This window comes from Nicotiana tabacum, chromosome 6 (assembly GCF_000715075.1).
Source record: "Nicotiana tabacum cultivar K326 chromosome 6, ASM71507v2, whole genome shotgun sequence".
Classification (NCBI taxonomy): Eukaryota; Viridiplantae; Streptophyta; class Magnoliopsida; order Solanales; family Solanaceae; genus Nicotiana; species Nicotiana tabacum.
The window spans coordinates 70,220,943-70,244,326 of NC_134085.1; the positions used below are offsets into that span (position 1 = coordinate 70,220,943).

The following is a 23,384-nucleotide window of genomic DNA, read 5'->3' on the forward strand; positions in this document are numbered from 1 at the left end:
AATCCAAGTATAAAAAAATGGGTAAGCGACCGTGCTAGAACCACGGAATTTGGGAATGCCTAACACCTTCTCCCGAATTAACAGAATTCCTTACTCGGATTTCTCAATCGCAGAATGACAAACAGAGTCATATTCTCCTCGATTCGGGATTAAAACTGGTGACTTGGGACGCCATAAAATTCCCAGGTGGCGACTCTAAAATAAATAAACAAATCCCATTTCGACTGTCCTTTAATTGGAGAAAACTCCTTGCACCCCCGTGGGGGCGGAAAAAGGAGGTGTGACACTCGCAATTACGAGATCATAGGCCTGCTACAGACACCAGTTACACCAACAAATTTCTAAGTTCCAAAATCACTCTTTAGCCTATCCAAAACTCACCCGAGCCCTCGAGGCTCCAAAGCAAATATGCACACAAGTTTTGAAACATCATATGAACTTGCTCGCATGATAAAATCACCAAAATAACACCTAGAACTATGAATTCAATACCAAAACACATAAAATTTTCAAGATAGTTTCAAAACTTCTATTTTCTCAACCAAAGGTCCGAATCACGTCAAATAAATTTCGTTTTCCACCAAATTTCATAGATAAGGTTTAAATAACATAACGGACCTGTACCGAGCTCCGGAACCAAAATACGGGACCGATACCAACAAGATCAAATCCTTTAAATTATTACATTTTCAGTCTTATCAATTTCCTTCAAAAATTCATTCCTCGGGCTAGGGACCTCGGAATTCGATTCCAGGCATATGCTCAAGTCCCATATTTTACTATGGACCCTCCGGGACTATCAAAATACGGGTCTGGGTCTGTTTACCAAAAATGTTGACTGAAGTCAACAAAAATCAACTTTTAAAGGCAAAAATTATTATTTTCCAGAATTTCCACATAAAGGCTTTCCGGAAACGCACCTGGACTGTGCATGCAAATCGAGGAGAGATAAGATAAGGTTTTTAAAGACTTGGAACACAGATTCGAGTTCTAAAACAAAAGATAACCTTTTGGATCATCACCGCAACTTATAAGCAAATGAGTGGAACTGTCTCCGTGGGAGATGATAATCCATTACCAGTAGATGGGATTAGTAACATCAAATTCGAGAATATTCGATAGAATTATGAGAAACATTGAGTGTTGGCATATTCCTCTGATAAAGAGAAATTTGATTTCTCTTTCGACTTTGGATGATCAAGGGTATAAATTTCACTTAGAGAATGGAATACTTAAAGTGTGTAAAGGCTCCATGGTACTCACTAAGGGTAAACTGCATTATAAATTGTATCATCTTCAGGCTAGTGTAGTTGAAGAGGAAGCTGTTGTAGGAAAAGTGATCTGAATCAGTCTCAGTTGTGGCACTTGCGACTTAGCCATATGAGTGATAAGAGATTGTCTTTGTTGAGTAAGCAGAATTTGCTGAACTGGTACAAAAATTAAGTTTTGAATTTTTGTGAGCAATGTTTGTTTGGTAAACAGACAAATGTAAAGTTCAGCAAGAAGGCCGAGCACAATACTAGAGACAAGTTAGATTATATACATTCAGACTTGTGAGAACCAAACAAATTTCCCTCCAAGAGTGGTGCCAGGTATTTTATGATTTTGATTAATGATTACTCAAGGATGGCGCCTAAAAACAAAATATGATGCATTTCCGATATTTGTTAAATGGAAGACGATGGTTGAGAGGCAAACAGAAAGAAAAGTTAAGCGTCTTCGAACTGACAATGGGTTGAAATTTTGCAATTCTAAGTTCAATAATTTCTGCAGTAGAGAGGGCATAGTGAGACACTGCACTTGTGTCGGAACACTACTATTGCTCCCAAATGCACACGTAAGTATACGTGGTCGACAAGTAATATAGGATTATAAGTCCAGATATCGTACCCATAGGGACTTGCAATTAACTATCTACTAAATTAAACTAACATAATTAATCTATCCAAGCGAATATCTAACTATGAATATTTAACTAAAACTAATCTGAGTAACAAACTAAGAGATTAAAAAGGAAACAAGTTTGCAATCTTAGAGATGAATTCAATGGAATAAAATATTCTAGAGCTATGGGTTAGCTAACCATCCCGTTGAGTTTTTCACTTAAATTTTCTAATTAATTTATCTAGTTTATTGATTGACAGGGTTAATATTACCCATAATATTCTCCCAAAGTACTACTCGTTTATTCAAGCTAACCTAACGCCTATATTCCTATGGAATTAGAATTAACAAGAACGCATTAATAATTCATGTATAGAAACCAAGCAAGGCGATTAGGTATATCCCTATCCTAACCACAAATCCGTTCCCGATGCTCGGGTTCAAGATCATGCTCTATTTAATCTTATTTGCAATCTAATATTCCCTCTCTCGAGTTCAATCCTAGATTTTTAGATAGTATTCAATTGGTGATCAAACAATCAAATAATTAAGCGCAAGATTGAATAAATAAACCAATATGATAAAATAATAAGAACAATTTATGGCTCAAAATACAACGTTCATGTAGCACCCCACAACTCTAGAACTAATAAACTATGAAATTAAAAGAAGAGAATAGAAGAAAAACTAGTTAGAAGCCTCCTCTAAAGCGTGGTGTTTGTCCCCCACATGAATTCTCCTTCCAAGTATGTTAGATCTCCTCCAAATTAGGTTTAGTACCACTTTTATACCAGTTGGGTGAGTCTTGGGCCGAAATAACCTTGTCCCGGGCGAAGTAGGAGTGATTTCCCATCACAAACGCCCAGGGCACCATGGGGTGCTAGCCTTGGCACTGGAATGTTGAAGATTCTGCCCACGGCACCACATGTGGTATGTGAAGCTGCTTGTGGCATTGAAATTCCACCTTTCCCATTTTTCCTCCGTTTTGGCTCTAATCTCGCACCTTTCGCCTCCAATTGCTTCCGAATGATTCCTACATATAAAAATACCACGAATAAGCATAAATCAATACATTTCACATCTGAAATCCCGAAAACACAAGTAAAATGCGAGGCAATATGCATAGAAATATACATACTTTAAGCAGAATATCAACACCCCACACTTAGACTCTTGCTCGTCCTCGAGCAATGGAACTATAACTACACCCCAACAACGTACATATCAACAAGGGGGCCAACTCTAATTTTTTTTTCAACATACACTCTACCAATGACCATGGTTAATGACAACAATTAAACTGTAGAATATGCAATCACTTACACTTCCCTTTACTTATGCCATTCTTCACATATTCACAACAAAGACAATGTGCTCATAACAATCCTAGTCTCAAAAGCCGACTCAATATCACAATGCACTCAGGGCTTGAACACCCAACATCACAGAGAAGTCTAGTACTGTTACCTATCCCTCGTGAATCCATGTGCCCTCATAACAACAACAAGAGCGTAAGTTGAATCCATACATTCAAATATCATGATCAAATTTTAAAGACTCAGATATATCAAAGAAATCTCTCACTCTCAAAAGAAGTCACATGCATGCAAAAGGTACTATAGTCTTGCCCAGGTAGGCTCACTTGATCTAAAATCAATTAGGACTTTTTCATGATTCTAATGTGGGATAAAGGACGGGTAGGATAACTTTAGGATTAGTGGTTCACCCTCCTAAGCACTTTAACACATCAAATAAGAAACTTTAAGCGCAATTTCTTCAATCCACTTCAATTTCACAAACAAGGTCACTCCCCAAAATTGTTCCCTCTTCCTTTAAGCACTACATTAATTTATACCCCACTAGCAAGAACAAGACAACAATTTATTCTTCTCCATTTTCCCTTCTCTTTTTTTTTTTGAAATTTTCTTTCTTTTTCTTCTTTTTTTTTTCTTTCAACTATTCTTTCCCTTTTTCAATTTCCGCTAGTTGTGTATTATTTTACAAAAAAAATTCACCTTTCTTCTTCCATTAGTTCCACTCAAAAGTCACCCCACACTTGGTAATTACTTCTTCTAGCGCTCATTTCATAATTAGGGGTCGTTTGGTATGAGGTATAAGAAGGTATAGTGATGACATAAAAATTTAATACCACCTTAATATTTTGTTTGGTTAGCAAACCTGGTATAAGTTATCCCTAAATTAAAATTAGTACAGGGATAACTTATATCTTGTAGAGGGTGGGGTAATTAGTCCCGGAATAACTTATACCTTCTTCTTATAAAATATGCAATTGTCATTTTTAATACAACATACCAAACAGTGGATAAAAAATAATACCAGGATAACTAATCACAGCATAGCTAATCCCAGCATAACTTATCTCGGTGTAAGCCGTATTCAAACCAAACGACCCTTTAGAGTGCTTTCAGAGGTAACATAATCAAAATAATGTTAATTAAGAATAAAAGGGTATAGGCTCGTAATGTGGATGCTAATTGAAGGTCTACAGGCTCAAAAGGGTTCACTAAGGATTGTTTTTATTTTGTGAAAAGCATTAAGCTCAAAAAGATCAAAGAAAGCCTAAAATTATTTTTCAAACCGAGCATCACCTAAAATTTCACTTCGACTCACATACCGGATAAGTTCTAGACTAAATCACAATAACATGGACTACATAAACCTCACTTCATACATGGTACATGATTCACTAAGGACGGTCTCATTCCGACTCTCAAACAATGCAAGTATTCACAGAGCTGTAAGATATTACGCATTAAGAACAAAGTGAACAATAGTCAAACAAAAGAGACATAGACATTACAAAACATGCTATCTAATTTCATCAAGGCAACATGAACAATTTCAAAATATAGAGAATATACTACACATGCCAAAGCCTAAATATGCTACTAACAAACAAGTCAAGGGAGCCTAAGTTCATCAATCTTCCTCCTTTTATTTCCTAAAGTCCTAATCTACTCAAAAAATAAAAAACAACTACCCGGTTCAAACTACATCCCATGGAAAAGAACCGATGCACAAAGAAAAACCACATGGGATTATTGCTACCTAAAGAAAAATAAAGACATATTTTTGAAATTTTCTATTTTTACCCTTTTTTATTTTTTATTGGATCTTAATCCCTCAAGAAAGTTGTCCACAAAATCCATCATTGGGAAAAGTCTAAATTTTTCGATTTTTTTTGGTTTTTTCTTCTTTCTTTTTTAAACAAAAACTACTACACTAAGAACGAGTATTATAACTAGCTAAGATAGAAAAGAAAATCACACAAACAATCTCCTCACCCCACACTTAAAGTTGTGCAATGTCCTCAATGCACACTGAAAATAACAAGAGGGTAAAGAGACTCCCTGGTAGGCCGAAGCATTAGCAGCTAATGAGAAACTCAGACTTCTCCCAAGCATGATCCCTTGTGCTTAGTTTCAACCACCTGTTCGCTTTTGCACATGCCTATTGGCTTTATTCCAAGCTTCTACTCCTACAAAACACAAGAACAACACTACAACAATAACACAATAAAAAAATAAACTAAAAAAAGGAAAAAATAGAATTGGGTTGCCTCCTAACAAACACCTTATTTAACGTTGCGGCACGACGCCATCACTTTCACTACTTTTCCTTCCACTTTAAGGATACAAATGGCGCAACCAATTTTGCATCATTTTTTATGTCATGCTCCTAGGTGGTGGAGTGAAAATAAATGGACCAAGAAATAAATATCGCATCTTGCACTTCTTGGCCTTTAAGTGAGGGATGTCGTTTTGTCTCCTTGGCATCACAAATTTCAAAATATATGACCTTTGTTCCCCATTCATTGACTCCTACATAAGCTCTAATGGATTAATTCTTGGGTCACCAACCAATCACAATGTTTAAAAATAGTTAGAATGAGGTACAATGCGCTCCAATTCTAGAATCGCTTCACTTTTAACATCCCCACTTTTGCACACTTCGTCAACCTTGACACCACTAATAATATTATGATCTGGTTGGAACTTCTCTTTTTGCTCCACAAACTGACCGATATCCACAACAATTGGTTGTAGGGCATCAGACGCCTCAACCTTTTTATTTAATTTAGCCTGCAGGTCATGGATATCTGAGCCAAATTGGTCTATCTCTTGCCTAAGCTCAGTTCTTCCTTCTATCAATTGTACTGTCATATTTGAAAGACCATCACGAAGAAACTCATGAGATTTTATCAGTTGAGCTTATTCCTTTAGCTAGATGTGCTCACTATATCTGCTTCTTCAAAATTATCTTCTAGTGGGAACTCGCTCTCTTTAGCCACTACGTCCGCCTCGGCCTTCATTCTCATGATTGTTGCACTAATTCTTGGTATAGCCTTTCGATTTTCATATTGTTGTTCTGCTACTTGTCTCATCATGTCCATAATACGAGCAATGCGTTCCATATCCTCCACTTCATTGCCCTTATCAGAATCATAAGCATTATTAGAAACATCATAATAAGAGCTCTGAGAAAGATAATAAGAATTAGGACAATCATCTCAATGACCACCTTGACAACCACACACATTATAAAAATTCTACCTATGCAATTCAGATTTACAGTTTTGCCATAAGTGAGGTCCTCCACAATATGAACATGGATCACCAAAATAAGAATAACCAATATTTGACCAATTCTCATTCCAAGATGCAATGCCAACAAAGATAATTAAATATTAAACTAAGATAAAATAAATGTGCACGGTAAAATCGGAGGGTCTAATTTCCTCGTCATTATGATGCCCCGCAAACATACTTCCGAAGGATCGAGACTGAGGTCGAGGTTCACCTTCGAGGGATGTCAATGCTTGACCTCGGGGCAATGCAGACCAATAGCTATATTGGAAAAGAGGGTAGTTCCAAAAGGGTGCAGCTAGAGCCGACAAAGTCTGTCAGGCTAGTCTGAGCCCGCATCATGACGTCGACTAGCTGTCCCATCTCCATATCTTTGTAATAAATACATTTGTACTATGATAGGATCCCCCATTTTTCTATATAAAGGGGGTCCTTACAACATTGTAAGGATTGATTGCTCCATACTAAAAAACAAGAACATTTTCTCTGCTCTTCAACATATTCTCTTGATATTATTACTTCCGTTATTATCTTCATCATTGTTCTTTATTTACTGCTTATCATTGGCCATAAAGAGCCTTTGTTGATTTTATTATAACTGTTAATCATATCCCGATCATCTCTGATAGCTCACAGTTGAGCTCCAGAATCGACCTAGAGACCCCTGAATCGACAAGCTCGAGGCCCCGATTGTTAACCTATCGGTTTGGTTATCACCTTACTCCTTACTCTTATCTCATTTCTAAACCTCACACATAGCATCAACTTCTTAACAACTAGCATAAAAATACATCATGTATTTTTAGAGTCCCATAATCAAATTTAATTGTTATTACCATTTTCACGGTAAACAGTTTGGCACCCACCGTGGGGCTAAAAATAATAGTGATTATTTTCTTGTTGGTTTCATTACACAATGCAATTTATATTTCACCCCTATTCTTGTCCAAGATCTTCAAATTTCAGGTCGAAATGCCTAACTCAGTAAGTAGAGATGAAAACAACTATCTCGAGAATCGAAGAGAGAATGATGTGGTTGTTGCAGGTGTCGGTATACCACCACGGAACCCTATGAATGCACCAGAGCCAACCTCCAAGGGTACGACCTCATGCAATGCCCAATGTGTTAGCACCGCTCCTCACATTCACCAGAAAGCGTGCCGAATATTTCTTCGGTAAACTTGGCAAAATCCAACCTGGGCAAAAAAAGAGATTCCTCGGCATGTCGTTCATATGATTATTGGAGGGACTGACATTCCCCAAGGGCCCACGATCAAACGAACAAAATTATCCGGCGCAATAAAAGGGCTGATCTGAGACCGCGTGGCCGAAGACACCCTCACATTCAGTGAAGAGGATCGCGAGACCTTAGCAGAACCACACAACGATGCGCTGGTAATCTCATTTCTTTTAAACAACATTTAAGTTAAACGTGTGCTCGTGGATCCAGGAAGCTCAGGCAACGTAATCAGGTCAAAGGTAGTAGAACAACTTGGTTGCTCGATCAGATCATACCCGCCTCCTGGGTCCTCCACGGCTTTAACATGGTCGGTGAAGTAACAAAAGGAGAAATCACCCTTCCAGTCGACACGTCCGGCATGGTTCAAAACACCAAGTTTCAAGTCATCAATGGCAACATAAGGTACAATGCATTGCTTGGCAGGCCGTGGATACACAGCATGAGGACATTACCGTCAACTCTGCACCAGATGATAACATTTCCGACAAAGGATGACATAACAACCATATATGGAGAACATCATGCGGCGAAAGAAATGTTAGTGATTTACCAAGAGGCGTCGACCCCTATACTCCCGACCCCGGATATGTCTAGGAGAATACGGACCCCCGAGGACGACGAAGAATATTTCCTCGCCCCTCGAACTTTCGTTGCCTCCGAAGAGTCGGATGCAACAAAATCAACAATTGAAGATCTGAAGCAAGTTGTTTTGATCGAACACCTCCTCGATCATAAGGTATACTTGGGAACGGGATTAACCCCCAAGCTCAGGAAAGAATTTATTCAATTTTTTATTAATAATATCGACTGTTTCGCTTGGTCCCACTTAGATATGACAGGTTCCCCGCCAGAAATAACCTCCCACCGACTGAGTGTTGACCCCAGGTTTAAATCGGTGAAGCAAAAAAGAAGACCCCAGTCCGAGATAAAAAATGCATTCATCAAGGATGAGGTAACAAAACACCTTAAAATATGGTCCATTAGAGAGGTAAAGTACCCTGAATAGTTGGCCAACGTATTAGTAGTACCCAAAAAGGGAAATAAGCTAAGAATGTACGTAGATTACAAAGTCTTAAATAAGGCATGTCCCAAGGATTCGTTCCCATTGCCTAACATCGACCGCCTGATCGATTCTACGGCCGTCCACGAGACCCTCACCTTTATCGATGCATACTTGAGGTACAATCAAACTCAGATGAACCCCGAAAACAGGGAGGAGACTTCGTTCATCACAAAATATGGTACCTACTGTTACAATGTAATGCCCTTCGGACTAAAAAATGCAGGGGCTACGTACCAGCATCTAGTTAATAAAATGTTTGAGAATCAAGTAGGCAAATCGATGGAAGTTTATATTGATGACATGCTAGTTAAGTCCCTGCGCGCAGAGGACCATTTAACTCATTTGCAGGAAACATTTGACATCCTCAGAAGTTATAACATGAAGCTCAACCTCGAGAAATGTGCCTTCGAAGTGGGTTCGGGAAAATTCTTAGGCTTCATGGTATAGACATGGGGATCGAGATTAACCCCGATAAAATCAAGGCCATCGAAGAAATCATGATGGTAAATAATGTAAAGGTCGTGCAACTGCTAACAGGGCGAATAGCGGCTCTGGGCAGAATTATATCAAAGTCATCCAAAAGGAGCCATCATTTCTTCTCTTTACTCAAAAGGAAAAACAACTTCAAATGGACTCTAGAATGCCAACGCGCCTTAGAAGAGCTAAAATAATATTTGACTAGCCTACCTCTGCTCCACACTCCAAAGGAGAATGAAACACTATATCTATATTTGGCCGTATCCGAGATAGCGGTAAGCAGCGTGTTTGTTCGAGAAGAGCAAGGTACACAATTCCCTATTTATTATGTAAGTCGGACCATAGGGGATGCCGAAATTAGGTACCCACACCTTGAAAAATTAGCTCTTGCATTAATAAGCGCATCGCAAAAATTGAAACCCTATTTTCAATGCCACCATATTTGCATTCTAACGACATACCCCCTCCAAAGCATATTGCACAAACCCAAACTATCGGGTCGATTGGCCAAACGGGCCATTGAACTCGGGGGGTATGATATCAAGTATCAACCTCGAACAACCATCAAGTCCCAGATTCTGGAGGACTTCGTGGCCAATTTCTCGCCCTCCCTCGTGCTCGAGGTAGAGAAGGAACTTTTGCTTAAATCAGGCACGTCTTCCTGGGTATGGACCATGTTTCCTGACGGCGCCACAAACGTGAGATGATCCGGACTGGGTATAGTCCTAAAGTCACCTACGGCGGCGTGATCAGACAATCTATAAAAACTGCAAAATTGACTAACAATAAAGCCGAGTACGAGGCTATGATTGCAGGTTTAGAACTGGCCAAAAGCCTAGGAGCCGAGACCATCGAAGCGAAATATGATTCACTCCTAGTAGTAAACCAGGTAAATGGAAGCTACGAGGTCCAAAAAGATAGGATGCAGAGGTATTTGGACAAAATTCAAGTCGCATTACGTCGCTTCAAAGAAAGGACTTTAGTCCATGTACCTCGAGAGCAGAATATCAAGGCCGATGCCCTCGCAAACCTAGGATCATCTGTTGAAGAAGATGACCTACTCCCCGGGGCTGTTATTCAGCTATCTAAATCAGTGATCGAGGAAGCTCATGCGGAGATTCATTCCACCAGCCTAACATGGGACTGGAGAAATAAATATATTGATTATCTTAAAGACGGAAAATTGCTTGCGGATCCAAAGGACTCAAGGGCCTTGCGAACCAAAGAAGCCCGGTTCTTGCTCGATGAAAACAAGACTCTATACAGAATAACTTTTGATGGCCCCCTAGTAGTGTGTCTGGGGCTAGGGGATACAGATTATGTACTCCGAGAAATTCATGAGGGTACTTGCAGATATCACTCCGGCGCCGATTCCTTGGTCCGAAAAACAATCAGGGCAGGCTACTACTGGGACAACATGGAAAAAGATACTAAGAAATTCGTTCGAAAATGCGATAAATGCCATAGATTTTCCCCTACGATTCACCAACCCGACAAACAACTACATTCGATCTTATCGTCATGGCCATTCATGAAATGGGAGATGGACATCGTCGGGCCCCTGCCAACAACACCAGGTAAAGCTAAATTCATTTTATTTATGACTGACTATTTCTCAAAATAGGTGGAAGTGCAGGCCTTCGAGAAGGTAAGAGAGAAAGAAGTTATTAACTTCATCTGGGACCACATTATGTGCCGATTCGGAATTCCTTCCGAGATAACATGCGATAACGGGAGGCAGTTCATCAGAAGCAAGATAACACAATTCCTTGAGGATCAAAAAATCAAGAGAATCCTATCGACGCCTTACCACCCATGTGCGAACGGCTAGGCCGATTCCACAAATAAAACCATCATCCAAAACTTACAAAAGAAGCTGGAAAGCGCTAAGGGAAAGTGGAGAAAAATGTTGCCCAAAGTGTTGTGGGCATACCGAACAACTTCAAAATCAAGCACAAGGAAACACCTTTCTCTCTAGTGTATGGCGCCAAGGCTTTGATACCAGTGGAGGTCGGGGTGCCGAGCGCCAGATTCCAACACACCACTAAGAGCTCGAACAACGAGGCAATGACAGTGGCCCTCGAACTACTAGATGAAAAACAAGAAGCCTCGCTGGTCCGGATGGCCGCCCAAAAGCAAATGATCGAAAGATATTATAACATGAGAACAAACCTCCGACATTTCGGAGTTGGGGACTTGGTTCTAAGGAAACTCACCCTTAACACCTGAAACCCTAATGAAGGAAAGCTAGGCCAAAATTGAGAAGGACCGTACTGTGTCCTCGGAGTATTCGGCAAAGGGTCTTACAAGCTCGGTACCATGGAGGGCGAACAACTTCCAAGCAACTGGAACATATCAATGCTAAAACAATATTATTGCTAGGGCATCCGATTGAAAATTCCGAAAACACCCTTGAGCATGCATTTCACTCTTTTCCTTCGACCTGATTTTGTCCCTAGAAGGGTTTTACCGGCAAGGTTTTTAACGAGGCAACGACCATACGGTACCTAAGGAGACTCAACAAGTATTCGAGACTTCTTTTACAATCCACATCGAATACTGGGGGGGCATCCCCCAGGAAGGTCACCTACTCGGAAAAGTCAAGAAATGCCAAATGGGGTCCCAATAGGAAAACGATGTACCGGGCCAAACGGTCAAACAAACCGTGTCCGTATAGTCAGGCCCCCGGCGACGAAAACATGTGTACTTGTATCAAGTAATCAAAGAATACCTTTTATCAATGCATCGTACACTCCAAGAGAAACTCAGCATTTTCGCAATAGTGAATCCTCCGTCAAAAACGACCCGAACACTCGAGGACTAACATCAATAATTCAACACCTGAATGACCCCTGAGTCGGAACTCCAAACTTGTAAGCCCTCAACGAGGCAACATCAAAATCATTAGACGTCTCCAAAGCCGAAAGCATCCCGAACACTCGGAGACTGGCATCAAAATCTCTAAATTTGCACGACCTCAGGGTCGAAATCTCCGAAATCGTAAGCCCTCAATGAGGAAATACCAAGTTTACAAGTAACGGCTCCCGAGCCAGAATACCCTCGATGACTCGGGGACTATCGCCAATCACCATTTATTAAAAAACCCGAGGCCATAAGACACCGAGCAAGCAAACTCGGTCTCATGAGACCTACATAAGGCAGCAACGACATCTGTAAGACATCAAGCAAGGCATGAACCATACTTGTACCAAGTATCTAAAAACTGTAAGACCTCAAAGGCATGAAAATTTTGTAAGACCTTACTAAAGGCGTAAGCATGATCTCAAAGTTAAGTCTATATATCGAACTTGTAAGACCCCTAAAAGGCATACCCTCAAAATAGACACCGAAACTACTTCACTCGAGATCAAAAATGGCTCCGGCCAAGCACAAATGACTACGGTCATAAGGATGTACCAGCCAAACTAACGCAACTTGGGGATGCCCGACCGTTACTACAAAATCATAGGCCTTCAATTACTTCGAATCTACTTCGAAATGAACCGGTTAAATAGGCTACTCTCGATACAGGCAAACAAGCTTCGACCATGTCAGCTCCTAAAAACACCAGCTTCGAGATAGTCAGCCTCCAAGCCAAATCTCCCTCGGTGCTCGATCATCGCCATATAACGACTCACAATCGAGGCTTTTTATTAAGCCGTCGAAGAGTCAGGCAAACACTATTTCAAAAAATACTTATCGAGGGAAAAATAAAGCTTACATAAAAGGTCGCTTCAACCTAAGGCATAAGAGCCATTGTCGCCAGCCCATAACAAAAGGTCGCTTCGACCCAAGGCATAAGAGCCATTATCTTCATCCCACACAAATCCAAAACTTGAGGGTCGAATGAGCTCAAATAGAAACCCAACTCGGAGACTAAACCCAAAATAGTTAACTAAATATGCCTAAGCGTAAGGCGTAAGATCCGTTATTGCCAGTCCACAATAAAAGGTCGCATCGACCCAACACATAAGAGCCTAAGGGCCAGCTTGAAATTTTAAAACTTGAGAGTCAAATGAACTCGAGTCAAACCCGACTCGGAGACTGAACCCAAAATAGTTAACTAAATACGCCTAAGGGCAAGGCGTAAGAGTCGTTGTCGCCAGTCCACAACAAAAGGTCGCTTCGACCCAAGACATAAGAGTCATTGTCGCCAGCCCACAATAAAAGGTTGCATCGACCCAACGCGTAAGAGCCTAAGGGCCAGCTTGAAATTTTAAAACTTGAGGGTCAAATGAACTCGAGTCGAAATCTGACTCGGAGATTGAGCCCAAACTAATAAAAATGCCTAAGAGCAAAAGCATAAGACCTCAAATGTCAGCTTACACTAAAAGGGCATACCGACCCAGTATGTACGAGTCACTATCACCAGCGCTAAGGTCAAAGGTCATGCCAGTCGAATGCATAAAAGCCAGGTCTGACCCAAGAACTCTCGGGGACTGATCTTCGACCGATACGGGTCTCCCAACAATAGCAAAGCCTGAGGGTCTAACTCGAGATCTGGGACCTTAGGTCTAAAGTCGAAATACATCACATAGTAATCCCGAAAAATAAAAGGGAAAGGAATGATAGGAAACGAAAAACCTTCTTATGGCCCCTAGGGGGATGTTTACAAGTCTTGAAAGAACCCTTACAAAGAGAGAACCAAATAGAATCCTAATCTATCATCGAGCCTACATCTTCGATGGCTCCACCAAAGGCTATACCCCAACAACTACGGGTCCTTCGGTGACCCCTTTTCGACGGCCTCTTCCCCTCTAGGGGCTCCGCATTTATTTTTATCACCTCTTGAGCCACTGTTTGGAGCACCTCCAAAACCAATCAAGGCAGCATCATTCTTCCCTAGGGTCTTCACCCTCTCGATCTAGGCAGGCAGAATGATATCTCCCACATGTATGTCTTTAAAAGTCTGCCTCTGAGATCCCAATCAAGCACGCTCCACAGCTCGAGTCTATTTTGGCTCGACCTCCTTATGTGCCCTCCAGGTTTGATTGCTTGTCACAATGGCATCCTCTCCATGCAAATATATAAGCGCCTCAACTTCAGTTTTGATCCCGGATAATGCAGCTACCAACTCAAAATGGAGACCTCTGTACTTGTCACTATCCTCCCTCGCATCACTAAGCTGACGCCCAACTAAGGTCACGTTCTCCTAAAGGGCATCCCTCTCGGAAGTTATCTCTCTCACATGTCGTTTGAGTTCGGAGACTTTGGAGTCTCTAGTCCGGAGCTCCTCCCTCAACAGGGCACGTTCCTTCTCAAACTGCACGAATCAGATCCAGGATGTTAAAACACTAGGATTTGGCAAAACATTCAGATAATTGCAAATGGGGACTAGGTAACCTATTAAGCAAGGTGAGCCTTCTTGCACTCATAACGGGTCACCTCGGGCTGATATCGGGTGAAAGTATGACTGTAAAGCACCTTGGCCTGAAGCCATGAAAAAAGACAAGTTGGAAAGACAAAGGTCAGAGCAACCGAGGCTTGAGCAACAGACAGAAATCGCAAAAATTACCTACTCGCAATGCCTGCTCATCTCACCAAAGACGAGTGAAACATCGATTTCAGGGATTCCCTCGGGAACGGTTGGTAGCCTTTTGAGCACATCTCCGCCTTTGACGGGCATCCTGCATCGGACGATTCTTCAAGCGGGGCATCTCACACTCTCTTAGGAAGTAGGGTCGTTCCCTGAAGGGAATCAATCACGACCACGACACTAGTAGGGTCAATCAGGACCATCCCTTATCCATTCAAGGCCCCAGAACTAGGCCCATCCGAACCACCTACCGAAGGCACCCCAGCTTAAGGGGAATTATGTCCACCGGCCAGCTCGGGGACAGAACCCGATAATCCCTCACTTGTCTCTCCGCTACAAAGTTGGACCGCAATGATATCAGACTCCGGCTCGGAAGCCACCATCTGTACGACCCAAGGATCAACTAGGTTTATCCTTCCCTCGGGTGCTATCAAGAAGCTATTTTCCCCTTCACCTTCAACTCGAGGGTTTCCTGCCATTTTCGGAGTTAGGGCTACCAGGTCGGCCTTGGTTTCTTCTGCCTTAATATTCTTGGATTCCGAAGACCCGTCCGACGTATCCCTTTGTCTCTTCTTCCCTTCATCGGGTACCAAATCACCTTCCCTATCAAGTAATGCTCTCTTCATCAAGGGGTCTTCCCCCAGACCTATGCAAATGCAAGAGGTAAGCACAGGGAACGAGAGCACTGCCAATAGCGATTTAGTTCAAAAAGAATGACTACAGAAGGGGTAGAGGCTCTCCATGATCCTTAGCTTCCCACCGAGCTTGGGATAAATCATGCCATACTTGCTCAGCATACGAGCAAATTGAATCCAGACGGCTGACCCAATTTGGGAGGTCCGGAACCGCGCTAGGATAAATTGTTGCAACTGCATTAGCAAGAAAAGTTAAATGCGTGGAAGAACGTAGTCAAAAAGAAGAAAGGGAATGCTAGATAATGGGTCTACTTACGTTCCGCATTCCACCTCTCGGGAAATAGCATCCTTTCCACCGGGATCAGGTTAGAAGTCCATACTAGGACAAAGCGGCTTATCCATCCCCCATTCTCGAGCTCCTCAGTACATGCGAAGAGGGCCCTCGGGGCTCGACAGCGGAGTTTGATTAGACCCCCGCAGAAGAGACAGGGGCTATACATCCTGATTAGATGATCGAGGGTGAAAGGCATCTCCTCGATCATGTTCACGTAGTACCTGATCATGTAAACAACACGCCAGAATGAAGGATGAATTTGGCCAAGGGTCACTTGATACCGTTGGCAGAAGTCGATAATCACGGGCTCGATCGGGGGCGAAGATGGCCCAACCGGCCCTAGGGTAAACGAGTAAGTATACACACTGAGAAAATCGGCTTTGTATGTCGTAATATCCTCCTCCCAAGCAGGGATCTCCACAAGCACTGCGTCCCACCAACGATAATCAGCTCTCACTCTTCCGACATATGTTATTGAGCTAATATACTGAGTCACGGGCTCACGTCTCCCCGACATCGAAGAATGCCTCTCGACCTTGAAATCAGAATCCATCGCAAAAAATCCTGGAATGCATTCCTCAGAACGAGGAGGCATTGCGGCTTCACCTCGAGATAAAAGAGAAGAGGATGGGGCTACATTCTCCTGAGAAACAGTGGCGGAATTTTTCGCCATTACTAGAAAATTTCGGAAGAAAAAGGGAAGTCGTGTTCCTAGGAAAGAACAAAAGTAAAGGCATAAGGAACCTTTTTTGGGGTTTGGAAATGTAGTTAGTTGGAAAGAACGAGAAGGGGATTATTTATAGAAGCCTCGCGTGCACGTTGAAGGAGGCCAAGGGGGAGCTAACTGCCATAATCAATGCAGAGGCCTTCAAAGGCTGCGTGTGCATCGTCTTTTCGCACCATATAACTTCTGTCGTTACAAGATTATCGGAGGGGGAAAAGGTTCAAGGTCGTTTCTTATCACTCTCACTCTAAGAAACGCGGAGACTATCTGTGTACGGTAAAATCGGAGGGTCCAATTTTCTCGTCATTATGATGCCTCGCGAACATACTTCCCAAGGATCGAGACTTGGATCGAGGTTCACCTTCGAGGGCTGTCGATGCTCGACCTCGGGGCAATGTAGACCAACGGCTATATTGGAAAAGAGGGGAGTTCCTAAAGAGTGCAGCTAGAACCGACAAAGTCTGTCAGGCTAGTTTGATCCCGCATCATGACGTCGACTAGTTGTCCCATCTCCATATCTTTGTAATAAATGTGTTTGTACTATGATAGGATCCCCTATTTTTCTATATAAAGGGGGTCCTTACCACATTGTAAGAATTGATTGCTCCATACTAAAAAAAAACAAGAACATTCTCTCAGCTCTTCAACATATTCTCTTGATAAAATTACTTCTGTTTATTATCTTCATCATTGTTCTTCATTTACTGCTTATCATTGGCCATAAAGAGCCTTTGTTGGTTTTATTATAACTATTAATCATACCCCGATCATCTCTGATAGCTCACAGTTGAGCTCCAGAATCGACCTCGAGACCCCCGAATCGACAAGCTCGAGGCCCCGATTGTTAACCTATCGGTTTGGTTATCACCTTACTCTTACTCTTATCTCATTTCTAAACCTCACACATAGCATCAACTGCTTAACAACTAGCATAAAAATAGATCACATATTTTTAGAGTCCCATAATCAAATTTAATTGTTATTACCATTTTCACGGTAACCAATAAATAAATAAAACATGAATAAACAAAAAGTAAAAATCTAATCTAGTAGAATAGTTAGTTTTTAAGTCCCAAGCAACAACGCCAAACACTTGTTCCTCCCAAACGCATACGCAAGTATACGTGATCGACAAGTAATATAGGATTATAAGTCCAGATATCGTACCCACATGGACTTGTGATTAACTGTCTACTAAATTAAACTAACACAATTAAACTATCCAAGCAAATATCTAACTATGAATATTTAACTAAAACTAATCTAAGTAACAAACTAAGAAATTAAAGGAAATAAGTTTTCAATCTTAGAGATGAATTCAATGGGATAAAATATTCTAGAGCTATGGGTTAGCTAACAATCCCGTTGAGTTTTTCACTTAAATTTTCTAATTAATTTATCTAGTTTATTAATTGACAGGGTTAATATTAATCGTAGCCTTCTCCCAAAGTACTACTCATTTATTCAAGCTAACCTAGCGCATATATTCCTATGGAATTAGAATTAACAAGAACGCATTAATAATTCAAGTATAGAAACCAAACAAGGTGATTAGGTATATCCCTATCCTAACTGCAAATCCTTTCCCGATGCTCGAGTTCAAGATCTTGCTCTATTCAATTTTATTTGCAATCTAAAATTCCTTCTCCCGAGTTCAATCCTAGATTCGTAGATAGTATTCAATTGGTGATCAAACAATCAAATAATTAAGCGCAAGATTGAATAAATAAACCAATATGATAAAATAATAAGAACAATTTATGGCTCAAAATACAACGTTCATGTAGCACCCCACAACTCTAGAACTAATAAACTATGAAATTAAAAGAAGAGAATAGAAGAAAAACTAGTTAGAAGCCTCCTCTAAAGCGTGGTGTTTGTCCCCCACGTGAATTCTCCTTCCAACTATGTTAGATCTCCTCCAAATTAGGTTTAGGACCCCTTTTATGCGAGTTGGGTGAGGGGAGGGGTCTTGGGCCGAAATAACCTTGTCTCGGGCGAAGTAGGAGTGATTTCTCATCACCAGTGCCCAGGGCAGCGTCGGGCACTGTCCCTAGCACTGTAATGCTGAAGATTCTGCCCATGGTGCCATAGGTGGCGTGGGACGCTGAAATTCCACCTTTCCCATTTTTCCTTCATTTTGGCTCTAATCTCGCACTTTGCTCCCCCAGTTGCTTCCAAATGATTCCTACATATAAAAATACCACGAATAAGCATAAATCAATACATTTCACATCCGAAATCCCCGAAACACAAGTAAAACATGAGGCATTATACATATAAATATAAATACTTTAAGCTAAATATCAACCACAAACAAATAGTGTTGTAGAACCTATGAATAGAACACTTTGTGATAGGGCACAAGGCATGCTTTCACACTCATGTGTTAGCAATGATTTTTTGGCTGAAGCAATCAATACAACTTGTTATTTGGTCAACAAATCTTCATCCACATCTATTGTGTTCAAAACTCCTTTTGAGGTATGGTCCAGTTCGCCTGTTGATTATTCAAATTTAACAATATTTGGTTGTCCTTCTTATGCTCATGTGAGCGATGGAAAACTCGAGCCAACGGAAAAGAAGTGCCTATTTCTAGGGTATGCAACTGGAGTGAAAGGTTATAAGTTATGGTGCACAGATCAAAAGACTCCAGGGCTAATTATTAGTAGGGATATAACATGCAATGAATCTGCCTCACTAGACAGCCAGAGGGAGAAGGCAATAGCAGAAACAGATCGTGGTGTCAGTGACCGCATAGAGCTAGAAATTGAATCTCTACTAGCTCAGCCCAGTAGTTCTAAAGTAGAGGAAGTGTAAAATATTGATCAAGATGATAATGTTGATGCACCTGCACAATAACAACCATATAGCATTGCAACATGCAGAGAGAAGAGAGTGATCAACCGACCGCAAAGGTTTGCAAATGTAGTTGATGGGAATCTTCTTGGATATACGAATCACGTGGATTTGCTTTGGCAGTTGCATAGACTGTTGATGCGCTTGAGTGTTATAGCTATCCAGAAGCTATTCCGGGTACAGAACCAAATCGACAGATCAGTGCAATGACTAAATTGATTCTCTTAACAAGTTTAGGCATTGCCTAGACTTGGTTGATATGTGCGGCAATGGGAAAAGCCCCTGTGAGGGCTGAGGGCAAGGTAGAGAGCCGTTGCTCCTATTAATGAAGAGAATTCAAACCATGGGGAAGATTTATTATTTTGTGTCTTGAATTATTTCCTTGTATTTTTAGGAAACCCATAATCCCTATAGGTTTAGGAAAACCTATAGTCCTTGTAAAATTTGGAACCTTTCTCTTATAGGTTTGAGACCTTTTGGGATCTATATATAGGGGTTGTAGCTGGAGATTCTATACACTGTACTGTACTTTTCTTTTCATTCATAGTGGAAAACTCTCTCTGATTTTGCCCTGAAGATTAGGCTTAGCCGAACCTCGTTAAATCCTTGTGTTAATTTTTCTTCTCTATTTGCTTTATGTATTATTGTGTGCTAGTTAACCCACGATCTTACACAACAGTCAAGTTTGCCAAATTTAAATTGGTCTATTTGAAAATCTTAAACTGAACATTGCCAACATTGACCACCTTAATATCTCGACTCTCATGACTCGTATTAACTCTTTTCACCTTGTTGCTTACATTTTTTATTTTGCGATAGAATTTTCCATCTAACATATAGAACAGAAAAAAAGAATGACATATTGAATCTCATGTAAATTATAATTGTATACAGTCAAATTCGGGTTTGCCCTTTTTGTGTGACTGATCGAGGTTTGAATGCGATAAGCCAAGTTTCAGCCTCATATTATATCGAACTATGATGGAAAGTTAGGTTGTCGAGTTCGTGGCCCTCAGATCGACCAAGACCAAGACCGCACAAGATAGAGATCGAGGGAAGCTTACCAAGTCGAATAACGGAAAGGGAAAATATCCGCAATCGGGCAAGGATCACGGCGCAAATCTCGACACGTATCAAGAAGAGGTCAATTAATTAGCCAATTATGGGATTTCCTACCTGATATAGAATTGTACTTAGAGTAGGACTCCCCTACTATATAAAGGGGAGTCTGATCATTTGTAAACACATCATATTCACGCAATACAAAGCAATATACTGTCATTTTCTAGCTTTCATTATATTGTGATTCTATTCATAAGCAAGTTGAAACATATTTGGTTCAAGGGAGACTGAACTCGAGGGCCAAGGCTGTTCCATTTATTTGGTTTGCATTATTACTTTCATCATTAATATCAATACTAGTTTATTCTTCTTAATTTGTACCAAGTTATATCACGTGTCCTTAAAATCGCATATAAATTCAATTGTTATCCAATTTTAAGGTAAATAGTTTGGCACCCACCGTGGGGCTAAGGATAATAGTGGTTACCTGGTATAAACATTCGTAACACATACTATTATACACTTGTTCTTTGAAGTATCTTTGATTAGAGGATTAAAAAATGTAAAACTCTCAGTCAGCACCTCAACACATTGACAATGATCTCGCTACCACGACGAAAACGAGAACATTGCACCAGGAAATGTTGTACCCCCTACTGGCCTCGATGGAATTCTGGTTGTAGATCCAATCGACGTCAGTTCACATGTATCCATCAATGGAAATTTGGTTGTCGATCTTGAAACCAGCATCTGCGAGGATGCCCGATCAGCTACTCAGAGCGCACGTGGCGGTGAAGATGGTGGGATTAGCCTGTGGGTGATCTTCGAAATGTTACAGGATCAACATGCAGCAATTTCCCGGCTCCAAAATCAGAATCACACATGGAGCAGGGTCGAACTCGAGCCATCCTAGGAAATCATACACAGGGTCAAATTGGTTTCAATGAAATCGAATGAGAAGGAATCGAAGACTAATCCTTCTATTATACCGATGCTCGAAGAATTGACAAATCGAAAGATAGGGGTAAAGAAGATCCAGGAAAATGATAAGAAGGTGGAAACCTATAACTCTAAGGTTGACCAAATCCTGGGGGCACCACCAATATTTAAAGGACTAGATTCCAAAAAGTTTGTACAAAACATTTCCCCCGAGTGCATCTCCGAAGCCAATCCCTAAGAAGTTCCGTATGCTCGAGATTCCTAAGTATAATGGGACGACCGATCCAAACAAACATGTCACCTCCAACACGTGTGCTATCAAAGGAAATGACTTGGAGGATGACGAGATCGAATCCGTCATGCTAAAGAAATTTGAGGAGACTCTATCGAAGGGTGTTATGATATGGTATCATAACTTACCGCCTAATTCTATTGACTCCTTTGCTATGCTTGCAGATTCTTTCGTAAAGGCACATGCCGGGTCCATTAACGTCGCAAGCAGGAAGTCGAAACTTTTCAAGGTAAAGTAGAAGGACAACGAGATGCTTAGAGAATTCGTGTCAGTATTCCAAATGGAACGGATGGACTTTCCACCTGTCGCTGATGATTGGGCTATTCAAGATTTCACTCAAGGTCTCAACATTCGAAGTTTAGTGGCTTTACAGTAGTTGAAGGAGAATTTGATTGAATACCCAGCTGTCACTTGGGCCGATGTTCACAATCGATATCAGTCGAAGATCAGGGTTGAGGATGATCAACTAAGAGCTCCTTCTAGGTCGATTTATCCTATCAGACCCGTAGATAGAATTGAGAGAGATATATATTGAGAACCAAGGTCGAATAGAGATCGATATCAACCGCATAATGGATACCATAGGAGCAGCGGGTCTGGGCAAAACTCTGCACGAAATAAAAGAAGAAATGATCGAGGTTCAAGATCATGGGGACTCATGACCAAGAGCGGCTTCGATAGATCTATGGGACCCAAAGAGGCACCACGGTTATCAGACTATAACTTTAATGTTGATGCGGCTACCATCGTTTCGGCTATCGGGAACATCAAAGAAACCAAGTGGCCTCGACCTTTGCAAACTGATCCAACACAAAGGGATCCCAACCAAATATGCAAATACCATGGCACGCACGACCACAGGTCTCGACAATTAAGGGAAGAAGTAGCTCGGTTGTTCAACAACGGTCATCTTCGAGAATTTCGAAATAACCGAGCTAAGAACCACTTCAGATACAGGGACTCTAACAAGCAAAATGAACAAGACGAACCCCAGCACGTCATCCATATGATCATTGGAGGGGTCGATGTTCCTCAAGGTCCGATGATGAAACGCACCAAAGTGTCAATCACAAGAGAAAAACAGACTCGGGATTACTTACCAAAAGAGACTCAATCTTTCAACGACGAGGACACAGAAGGAATCATACAACCTTATAATGATGCGTTGGCAATTTCTGTTCTTATGAATAAAACTAGAGTTAAATGTGTGCTAATTGATCTAGGTAGCTCGGCTAACATCATTCAGTCAAATGTCGTAGAAAAACTCAACCTACAGGACCAGATCGTACCTGCGGCCTAAGTGCTGAACGGATTCAACATGGCTTGCGAAACTACAAAGGGAGAAATAACATTGCCGGTACCACCCAGAACACCAAGTTCTATGTAATCAAGGGGAACATGCGATACAACGCCTTGTTCCGAAGACCATGGATCCACAACATGAGGGTTGTACGTTCGACCCTTCACCAGGCATTAAAATTTCCAACACTATAGGGGATAAAGAAGGTTTATGGGGAACAACCCGCCGCGAAGGAGATGTTTGCAGTTGATGAAGTAGTTCTGATATCAACATTCTCATCGACAAAGGACTCAGGTTTGAAAGCAAAATAGGAAGCCAAATAGCAATCATCGATTCCAGCTTCGACCCTATCGGACAAGCAAGGGAATGACGAAGATGATGACTTCGGGTTCCTCGATCCTTTGTCACCCCCAATGATTCTGATACTACCAA

At 41.2% G+C, this 23,384-nt stretch overlaps 1 protein-coding gene across 1 annotated transcript; it reads left to right on the top strand.

Moving 5' to 3' along the window:
* The first annotated feature begins 18,837 nt into the window (after positions 1-18,837).
* On the top strand, positions 18,838-19,320 carry LOC142181873 (putative mitochondrial protein AtMg00710). Its single transcript, XM_075255511.1, has one exon. The coding sequence runs from the start codon at positions 18,838-18,840 to the stop codon at positions 19,318-19,320; it is 483 nt and encodes a 160-aa protein (XP_075111612.1).
* The last annotated feature ends 4,064 nt before the right edge of the window (positions 19,321-23,384 follow it).

Bases quoted from the DNA above. Each gene is read 5' to 3' on its own strand.
- LOC142181873 (XM_075255511.1), top strand. From the start codon at position 18,838: ATGAATAGAACACTTTGTGATAGGGCACAAGGCATGCTTTCACACTCA.